Source organism: Lontra canadensis, unplaced genomic scaffold (genome assembly GCF_010015895.1).
Source record: "Lontra canadensis isolate GAN:19392208 unplaced genomic scaffold, GSC_riverotter_1.0 scaffold3, whole genome shotgun sequence".
Classification (NCBI taxonomy): domain Eukaryota; kingdom Metazoa; phylum Chordata; class Mammalia; order Carnivora; family Mustelidae; genus Lontra; species Lontra canadensis.
In genome coordinates, this window is record NW_022630997.1 from 28,608,542 (window position 1) to 28,620,088 (window position 11,547).

The 11,547-nt window shown below is 36.6% G+C and overlaps 1 protein-coding gene across 1 annotated transcript; it reads right to left on the bottom strand.

Annotated features, from left to right (window-relative positions):
* Positions 1–4,076: 4,076 nt before the first annotated feature.
* On the bottom strand, positions 4,077–5,033 carry LOC116879417 (olfactory receptor 49-like). The gene has a single exon (XM_032877690.1). The coding sequence runs from the start codon at positions 5,028–5,030 to the stop codon at positions 4,077–4,079; it is 954 nt and encodes a 317-aa protein (XP_032733581.1). The 5' UTR covers positions 5,031–5,033.
* Between the last annotated feature and the right edge of the window lie 6,514 nt (positions 5,034–11,547).

An 11,547-nucleotide genomic window follows, 5' to 3' on the forward strand; every position in this document is an offset into this window, starting at 1 on the left:
AAAAATTAGAAATAAGATCACATCAAAATTTTACAAACTTTTATTCTGTGAAAGTATATGAAAAGAGGATAAAAAGAGAAGCTACAGACTGGGGAAAAATATTTGCAATCCACGTTCTTGACAAAAGAATTTTTATGTGATTTTTATATATTCCTTTATATATCCGGAATATATAAGGACCTCTTAAAACTCAAGAGTAAAAATATTAATAATAATAGTAAACCAATAGGAATATGGGCAAGGGACATAAACAGACATTTCACCTAAAAGGTATACAAATGCCATTTAAGCAAGTGAAAGACATTCAACATCATTAGTCATCAGGGACATGCAAATTAAAACAACGAAATGTTAGTACACACTTTACAGAGTGGCTGAAAACATAGTGATAAGACCAAATATTTTTGAGGATGCAGAGAAACTCGTCCACCTATACACTGCTAGTGGGAATATAAATTTGTACAAGCACTCTCAAAAATTATTTGACAGTTTCTTACAAAACTAAAACATGCAACTACCATACAACCCAGCAATTGCACCTTTGGGTGCTTATCCCAAAGAAATGAAAACCTGTGCTCACACAAAAACCTGTACACAAACATGAATGTTCATGGCAGCTTTACTGGTAAAAGCCAAAAACTGAAATCAGCCCGTATGTCCTTTAACAGGTGAATAAACATATCATACCAGCCACATCATTGCCTACTATCCAGCAATAAAAAGGAATGCAATATTGGCATGTGCAATAGTTTAGATGAATCTCAAGGGAATCGTGCAGAATTTTTAAAAAAAGATTCAAAAGTTTACATATCACATGATTCCATTTGTATAACAGTTTTGAAATGAGAACATTTTAGAAACTGAGGATGTGGGATGTCTGGCTAGCTCAGTTGGTAGAGCATATGGCTCTTGATCTCCAGGTAATGAGTTCAAGCCCCACATTAAGCACAGAGCTTATTTAAAAATGAAAGGTAAGAAAAGAAACCGAAGACATTGCTTAGAGATGGTTGGGTAAAGTAAGTGTAGCTTTTAAAAGGGAACAAAAGGGATGTTTGTGGTGTTGGAAATGTCCAGTATCTTGATTGTGATGGTAGATACATGAACCAAGACAATGTGATAAAATTATACAAGAGGTAAACACACACACACACACACACACATGAGTATAAGTAATATTGGGGAAATCTGAAAATGATTGGTGGATTGCATTAGTCACTATCCTGATTGTGATATTAAACTATAATTTTGCAAAATGTTATCATTGCAGGAAAATGAGCAGTGTACACCTATCTTCCTATTTCTTATGACTGCATGTGAATCTTCTTTCAATAAAAATTTCAATTAAAGAAGAAAAGGATAGTTTGGGAGGTTTGAGTGATGGTGTTTCATAAAAAGTAGTACATTCCCTGATTTTTCAAAAAATGGACATTTAATTTCTAATTGTAGTGAAATGAAAATAATAATGCTAAAGTCTCATGAAAATGCAAAGACACTGGGTCACTCATGCATTGCTAATTGGAATGTAAAATGGTATAATCACTCTGGAAATTTTGTCAGATTCTTGTAAAACTAAATGTACGATTACCATACAACCCAGCCATTGTGTTCTTAGGCACTTACCCCAGGAAAATGAAATCTTATTTTCATACAAACACCTGTACATGAATGTTCAGAGAAGCTTTATTTGTAACAGCTAAAAACTAGAAATGGGACACCAGGAAGATGGCAGGATAGAGACCTCTGATTCTCCCCCCTTATCCTACAGACACCTTGAATAAACAGCTACATGCAGATCGGTTCCCTCTGAAAGATATTCAGAAACTAGCTGAGACACTCCTACAATTCCAGGCAACTGAGAAAATAGCCAGATCAAAATAGGTGGGAAAACCTGAGACACTCTCACCATAAACCCCACCCCACATAGCACCTTACAATCAGGTGAGAACCCCTTACCCCCAGCTTTTCCCAGAAGAGGAAAGGGCTTACACCACACATCTAGAGCCTCAACTTATAGGGTTGACAACCAAAGGACTGGATCCTAACTTGCCTGTTTCTAGGAGCTGAAAGGCCCATCATAGACTAAAATCAGAGACGGGCATTAAAGCAGCATGCAAAAACTTTCCTCAGCTCTTCCCCATGGGTGAACATAGAGCAAGCAGGCAAAAATGGCCAGCTCTCCATTTCTCCGTAGAAGGAATTAGACTATACATCTAAAGTCTCAAGCCTGTCTCTGAGATCCAATGGCCCCAAGCTTTCATTAGGCCTTTGAGGATGACAGACAGTAAAGCAACAGTTTTAAAGAGTGTGGTCTGAATGAGAGTGTAGCCATTTCCCACAGGGCCTCTACCCAAATCAGTGAACAGTGAGTAGGGGATTCACTCTCTCAGCTGCTCACTGAGGAGAGAAGGAATTGGACCACGCATCTAGCTTCTGCTAGAAAGACTAGTTTCTATCCTACCTGTCACAGGGACGAACAGGGTTTGGCATACTTTAGTTTCCCAGAGAATACTAGAAACAAAGATAGTGGTTTGGATGAGCACAAAGGTTCAAGAAGTACCCAGAATCTCGCTGGGCTGATAGGGGAGGATCATCTCCTACACTAGTCTGGTTCATGAGGCCAGGCTGTGAGAATTGGCAGAGGTGGCTATTTCATCTAATGCACAGAAACCAGAAACCCTGGGGACTCCTGCTTTTAGATTAGGCTCAGAAATTACTTCTTTGGAGAAAGAAGGGACAAAGGCACAGCTGTCCTTGGAAGATCATAACCCCCAGGACACTTTATAATCAAACCATTCCCAGGCAAAAAAAAAAAAAAAATCTAAATCAGCCATTATTTTTTGACAGTCTAAAATTCCTTAAATCAGATTATGCCTTGAATATAAGTAATTCTCAAATCAAGCAGAAAGCAGTATATGTGGTCAAATCAGATATATTGAAAATCAAATGCATAGCATGTGCATGCCATGTGGGATGTGACAGGAACCACTTCCAATTAGGGCCTGTTGTCTTCAGGTGGGAACCACTTCCTCCATGAACCTATAAACATAATAACTGACCCAATTTTAATCCATTTTTTTAAATTATCAATTGCAGTCATTTTCCTTTTAAACATCTCTTCCATGTAGGGAGAAAATTTGGTAGTAGAATCACCAACCTTTCAGCAACATATTGGGGTCAAGGCTTGGCAACATCAATTACAGGAAAAAAAACTGAACAAATTTAAAAGTTCTGGGATGCCTGGGTGGCTCAGTCAGCTAAGCATCTGCCTTCAGCTCAGGTCATGATCCCAGCATGCTGGGATCAAAGTCCCACATCGGGATCCCTGCTCGTCAGAGAACCTGCTTCTCCCTCTCCTCCAGACTCATGCTCTCTCTCACTATGTCTGTCTTTCTCTCTCAAATAAATAAAATCTTTTTAAAACTTTTTAAAGTTTTGCATTTTATTTATATTTTAAGAAAGAGTTAAAGACAATTTTGTTGATAATATTAGATACATCCTAACCACCTGGAGTTACACTGAGCTATTTACACCTCTAAAACCAATAGACCCAAAGAGAGAACCAGCTTACTGTTGGTTCATTTACATAAAAAATCCAATTAATGAAATATTATTAAGTTTCATTAGGCTATAATATTATGACTTTATATAATTTCAGAACAAATTGCTTCTAAAATTTCAAACCCTGAATACATAAAATGGTGATGGTTTCTATCCTTTCTTAGTATCAGAAAACTCAAGCATAAGAATGTACCATGAATAGTAATTATTATTATGAGATTGACAATTTTTTGTTCTTAAATACTTTGTATTCTGTGACTTATGTATACTGGGTTCTCCATAAATGTTGTGTGAACTGAATTCATGAAAAAACACTGAGTAGAAAATCAAGGAAGATATTCTTTAGCATGATATAAAAACTCAGAGGAATTTTCAAAGAGTGAAAAATATTGTATTGCAAAGTAAGATTGTACCCAGACAGATGAAAATTAGCATAAGCTGTATCACCATATGTAGAATTCTATAAAAAATATTTCTGCAATTGTGGGAAATTGAACTAGAAGCCCAAGAAGATCCACTTACCCTCCAAAGCTCTGTTTCTGTGTCCTCAACCTCGATAGAGCATCCCTCAGAGCCCGATGGACCTGTTTGTTTCGCAGAGTGTAGATGACAGGGTTGAGCAGTGGGGTCACCACCGTGTTCACAAGGGCAGCCTCCCTGTTGGACTCCAGCCTGTTCATTTGCTTTGGTTTCACATATATAAACACACAGCTGCTGTACATCAGAGAGAGCACAAGGAGGTGAGAGGAGCAGGTGGAGAAAGCTTTCTTTTTCTCTTTGGCTGATGGGAGTTGCAGGATTGTGACTACTATGTTGCTGTATGCAATGGTGGTTATGATAAGGGATGTCAACAAGATAAAGGAAGTGAGGACAAAGGCCAACATTTCAGTGGAGCTGGTGTCAGAACAGGAGAGATGAATCAGGGGACCAAGGTCACAGAGAAAGTGGGGGATAACATGGGGGCCACAGAAGGACAACTGGAAAACCTTCACTACCACCCCAGTGATGAGAGGGAAGGCCAAAGCAAAGCAGGCAGTGACAAGGAGGAAGCAAGTCTTCAGGTTCATGATGGTCGGGTAATGCAGAGGCTTGCAAATGGCCACATACCGATCCAGAGACATCACTGCCATGAGGAAGAAAATTATTGACCCAAAAAATAAAAAAGAAAAGGCTTGTATGAGACAAGCAGTAAAGGAAATTGTTTGCCTTCCCAACACGAAGATAGACAGCAGTTTAGGAATAACCGAGGTGATAAAACAGCATTCAGAGAAGGAGAACGTGCTGAGTAAAATATACATTGGTGTCTGGAGGCGATGGTCAACCCAAGTGATGATGATGATCACCACATTTCCTGTGATAGAGGCCACGTATGCCAGCAGATGGATCAGGAAGAAGATATTCCCTAGGGCCTGGATGGCAGGAAACCCTTCCAGAATGAATTCTTGGATTGTTGTCTCATTCCTCACCTCCATAGTGATCTCCATTTCTCTATCATCAACTCTTCTGGATCTGTCAAACAGAAAATGCTACCACCAAAGAATAAAAATGTCAAACAGAAAATGCTACCACCAAAGAATAAATCTGTCAAACAGAAAATGCTACCACCAAAAAAATAAAAATAAAAACAGAAAATGCTACCACCAATGATGGCCACTATTAAAAAGCAATAAATACTACTTGCAGCTACAATTCTGAATAAGGAATCACTTTATATAATTTAAATGTTATATTATAAATTATTTTGAAATTTGTCAATTATTAAATTGTAAAAATTGAAGGTTTATTGTTCATTTTTGAAAATAATTTTTAATGTGCAACTTAACTTTTCTAGAAAATAATATATTTGAATAATAGTCCACAAGGTAAACACTGTAAAATAGAAATTATTTTCAAATAACATATAAACCCAACAGATAACAGTGAAGGCTGTCATCCCACAGAGAATATTTTTATGCAGTCACAATGTTAATTTCTATACTTCAGGTAGCATATGCAATATATAAAGCCCTCCAAAGCACTGATCTTAGCCCTGTGGAAAAAGAAAGTGTGGGGAGGGAGCCATTTTCCTATTAGCATATTCCAAACCATTATTTTCCTGAAGTTGGGGCATCCTGAGTTCTTTACCCAAAACTTTAAGACTGAGCAAGAAATCTAGTTTATCACAGTATCTCATAACTACCCAGTCCTTGGGTTTAAGAGAAACCATGTCTAAAAATGGGAGTGAGGGATGGTTGCCTGACTTGGTTGTTCAGAATCAATGAGAAAACATTTAAATGTGCATCAGTTTCCCTCTCATTCTACACACCTGACAGAACAGAAGATTTTCTTTCCGTTATTAGTCATATTACCTTTCAACGTTGTTTTCTGGGAATATTTTTGTTACACTGGAAAATTTCAGTGTGGTGAAATTATAAATATATTCTCATTGCAATCACTATAGGAACATTCATTTTTTTCTTTCTTTAAAGATTTATTTATTTGAGAGAGAGAGTGAGAGAGAGCATGGGGACACAGAGAGAGAAGAAGAATCCCTGCTGAGCAGGAGGCCAATGCGGGGATCAATCCCAAAACCCTGGGATCATGACTGAGGAGAAGGCAGAGACTTAACCAACTGAGCCACCCAAGCACCCCAGGAACATTTGTTTTTTAAAAATGCCAGTGCCTAGCTAGAAGCTGAATGAATTGTCATGTAATCTTTGGGAAAGGATTCGGGCATATGTTAGAAATCAGTGCTCTAATGAGTCACCATAATTAAATTGTATTTTACTTAATTCTTTGACTTAGTTAAAACTATTACAATTACATTAACTATGCATGATCCACAATACAAACTTAAACATTACTAGTCTCTGCTTTAAATATTTGACTGCGCCTGGGTGGCTCAGTGGGTTAAAGCCTCTGCCTTCTGCTCAGGTCATGATCCCAATGTCCTAGGATCAAGCCCCGCATAGGGCTCTCTGCTCAGCATGGAGCCTGCTTCCCTTCCTCTCTCTCTGCCTGCCTCTCTGCCTACTTGTGATCTCTGTCAAATAAATAAAATCTTTAAAAAATAATAATAAAAAAATATTTGACTTATTATATTACAAGTTATTCCCATGGCCAAGTACTCACCAAGAAGCAACCACAAGAAACAGCTTCTTTGGCAATGTGCTGCTTTTTCTTCCAACAAACCAGGCTCTTTCTTCAAAGCTAATGGAAGAGGGAGGTGAGATGTACTTTTTTTGGAACTTTTAAATCAATGAATGCCTATGTTTTAAATTAATAGGAAATTATTAAGGCTAATTGTTTTCTCATGGAAGACAGAGATTTCTAAACTCTGGAATATTAACAGTCATAGTTTTCCCCTATGGCAATTGGAATGATAAATCCTAGACCAAGACAATAGAAACTGCTGTAAATATGCACAAGAATATGCTGACGTAACCATTTAAAATCCCGGAACAAATTTATATCCATTCTATGGATACAATGACATAATCCATCACAAACATCAAATCTGGTGGGTTGTGCATCCAAAACAGAAGAGAGTCAGGAAGAAACAACAAATGTTACTTTCCTTTGGACACTGTTGCTAGTCACTTTCTTATCAATTAGTTGCTTCCCACCTTTCAGAGTAGGTGAAGATCATTGAAGTCATAAATGAGAATATATTCAAGTGCCCTGATGATATATTTACCACAGAGTTATTTACCATCCCTCATGAGGACACACAGGGTCCAAAAGCACAAACCTCTGGAATATTCAAGATTCATTAGAGGAGTACCAAAAAAAGGGAGCACAAACTTAAATCACAACAGAGTCCCAGAGGACATTTAATTGTTCATATTTGGAAATTAGAAATTTCAGCAGAAATATACCCTAATTATCATTTCACTGCATATGGTGGCATACTATCACCATTCTCAAGACCCTATGCAGTCCTTTGCACAAGTCCTCAAAGGTATATTTGCCATGAGTGCCTAGCATTGCAAAATGTATAAAGTCCTGAATTACATATGTCAAAAAAGACAAGCTTAGGCATCAGAAAGAATGTTGTACAATTGCTCTCGCTTTTTTTCCTTTTTAACCTGGTATTTTCTTTAATGACGTATAATTTATACACTGTAAATTGCATAAATTTTAATTACAAGTTGATAATTTTCTACATATGTAAACATCTATGGAACCACTACCTAAACCATAGAAATTCCCATCTCATCACAAGTGTCCTTGTGCCCCATCCCAGTCAATAGCCCACACCAAGAGAAAACAACTAAAGAACTGCTTTTATTTCTGTCATCGAAATTTACTTTTGTCACCTTTTGAAATTCATTTATGTTTAACCCACTGAGCCATCGAGGTGCCCCTGAAATTCATTTATATGGAACACAGCATATGTCTCACTTGATTTTTCCTCAGATTCCTCAGAGTTATCCATGGTTTCCCATGAACCAATGATTATTTGTTTTATATGTATTGTATTATATGTATTGTTTTATTTTTTATACATATTTATAATATATATACATATATTATATGTATTGTTTTATAGTAGGTCATTATCTATGTATATCACCATTTTCCATTCTCTCACTGAAGGACATTTATGTCCTTTCCAATTTAGGGCTACTATGAATAAAGACATTATGAATATTCTTCTACAAGTCTTTTTTTTAACATTTTATTTATTTATTTGACTGACAGAGATCACAAGTGGGCAGAGAGGCAGGCAGAGACAGAGGAGGAAGCAGGCTCCCTGCAGAGCAGAGAACCTGATGTGGGGCTCGATCCCAGGTCACTGGGATCATGACCTGAGCTGAAGGCAGAGGCTTTAACCCACTGAGCCAAGACAGCATTCATTTCTCTTGAGTATATGGCTTGGAGTAAAAGTACTGAATTAATTATAGAATAGGTTTTAGCACTATAAGAAATTGCAAAACAAGTTCCCAAATTGGATTTAGGCTCTCAATAGCAATGCATGAGAATTCAAAATGCTCCATATTATCACATTGGTCTTGTAAGTCATTTTTAATTGAACACATTCTCTGTAAATTGGTTCAGCCACTATGGAAAACAATGTGGGTATTCCTAAAAATATTAAAAATGAAACTACCATTTGATCTAGAAATTCTACTTCTGAGCATATATCCAAAGGAAATGAAAACAGGATATTGAAAGATATCTGCACTATCATGTTTATCACAGCATTAGTCACAATAGCCAATATATGAAAACAGCCATCAGTGGATGAATGGGTAAAGAGGACATTATATGTGTGTGTGTGTATAACATGTATATATGAATACATTATAGATAATATGTTTTTAATATGTATACATTATGTATACATATGTACAATATATATGTACACATATACATTACATGCACATTATATATAATATGTGTATGTGTGTACATATATGTATATAATGTATTATTATTAAGCCATGAGAAAGAAAGAAATCCTGACATTTCTGAAAACATAGATGGTCCTAGAGGACATTATGCAAAGTGAAATAAGTCAGAGAAAGATAAATAATATATCTCTTCTTATCAGTCTTGCTAAGAGTTAAACAATTTTGTGAATCATTTCAAAGAACCAACTTTTTAATTTTTTGTTTTCTATTCCATTGGTTTATATATATTTGCATTCATATTTGTATGAATTCACACTTATCTGCATATTTCAGTTGTAATTTCCTTTTACATTCCTACTGTTTAAAACTGAACATCTAAATGATTAATTTTATACACTTATATCTAATATAAACATTAATGTTATGAAGTTTCCTCTAAGCATGGCTTTAGGCTGCATTTCACAAATTTATGTATGTTGTGTTAATATTTTTGCTTCCAAAATATTTTCAGATTGTTTTAGTAAAATTTTCTGTAATCCAAGAGAGATATAGAAATGTATTGTTTATAACCAAGTATTCAGGAATTTTCTAGATGAATCATTGTAATTGATTTATATAATTAAACTGTGATTAGAGAACACATGCTGTGTATTTTCAGTCTTTTAGCATGTTTATTTTTATTTTTTAATTTTTTTATTAACATATAATGTATTATTAGCCCCAGGGGTACACATCTGTGAATCACCAGGTTTATACACTTCATAGCACATACCTTCCCCAATGTCCATAACCCAACCACCCTCTCCCTCCCCTCCTCCCCCAGGCAACACTCATTTTGTTTTGTGAGATTGAGTCTTTTATGGTTTGTCTCCCTCCCGATCCCATCTTGATTCATTTATTCTTTTCCTACCCCCCAATCCCCCCACGTTCCTCTCAACTTCCTCATATCAGGGAGATCATATGATAATTGTCTTTCTCTGATTGACTTAAACTTTGCTAAGTATAATACCCTCTATTTCCATCCATGTCGTCTAAAATGGCAAGATTTCATTTCTTTTGATGGCTACATAGTATTCCATTGTATATATATACCACCTTTTCTTTATCCATTCATCTGTTGAAGGACATCTAGGTTCTTTCCATAGTTTAGCTATTGTGGGCATTGCTGCAATAAACATTCGGGTGCACGTGCCCCTTCAAATCACTACGTTTGTATCTTTAGGGTAAATACCCAGTAGTGCGATTGATGGGTAATAGGGTAGCTCTATTTTCAACTTTTTGAGGAACCTCCATGCTGTTTTCCAGAGTGGTTGCACCAGCTTGCATTCCCACCAACAGTGTAGGAGGGTTCCCCTTTCTCTGCATCTTCACCAGCATCTGTCATTTCCGGACTTGTTAATTTTAGCCATTCTGACTGGTGTGAGGTGGTATCTCATTGTGGTTTTGATTTGTATTTCCCTGATGCCGAGTGATGTGCAGCACTTTTTCATGTGTCTGTTGGCCATCTGGATGTCTTCTTTCCAGAAATGTCTGCTCATGTCCTCTGCCCATTTCTTGATTGGATTCTTTGTTCTTTGGGTGTTGAGTATGCTAGGCTCTTTATAGATTTTGGATACTAGCCCTTTATCTGATATGTCATTTGCAAATATTTTCTCCCATTCTGTCAATTGTCTTTTGGTTTTGTTAACTGTTTCTTTTGCTGTGCAAAAGCTTTTGATCTTGAAGTCCCAATAGTTCATTATTGCCCTTGCTTCTCTTGCCTTTGGTGATGTTTCTAGGAAGAAGTTGCTGTAGCTGAGGTCGAAGAGGTTGCTGCCTGTGTTCTCCTCAAGGATTTTGAAGGATTCCTTTCTCACATTGAGGTCCTTCATCCATCTATTTTCATATATGGTGTAAGGAAATGGTCCAATTTTCTTTTCCTGCATATGGCTGTCCAATTTTCCCAACACCATTTGTTGAAGAGGCTGTCTTTTTTCCATTGGATATTCTTTCTTGCTATGTGGAAGATTAGTTGACCATAGAGTTGAGGGTCTATTTCTGAACTCTCTATTCTGTTCCACTGATCTATGTGTCTGTTTTCTGCCAGTACCATACTGTCTTGATGATGACAGCTTTGTAATAGAGCTTGAAGTCCAGAATTGTGATGCCACCAACTTTGGCTTTCTTTTTCAATATTCCTCTGGCTATTCGAGGTCTTTTCTGGTTCCATATAAACTTTAGGATTATTTGCTCCACTTCTTTGAAAAAAAAAAGATGGTATTTTGATACGGATTGCATTAATTGTGTAAATTACTTTAGGTGGCATAGACATTTTCACACTATTTGTTCTTCCAATACAGGAGCATGGGACATTTTTCCATTTCTTTGTGTCTTCCTCAATTTCATTCACAAGTACTTTATAGTTTTCTGAATACAATTATTTGCCTCTTTGGTTAGGTTTATTCCTAGGTATCTTATGGTTTTGGGTGCAATTGTAAATGGGATTGACCCTTTAATTTCTCTTTCTTCTGTCTCATTGTTGGTGTAGAGAAATGCAACTGACTTCTGTGCATTGGTTTTATATCCTGACACTTTACTGAATTCCTATATGAGTTCTAGCAGATTTGGAGTGGAGTCTTTGGGTTTTCCACATAAACAATCATATCATCTGCAA

What these genes read in the sequence shown, in the direction of transcription:
- LOC116879417 (XM_032877690.1), bottom strand. Translation starts at nt 5,030, where the DNA reads ATGGAGGTGAGGAATGAGACAACAATCCAAGAATTCATTCTGGAAGGG.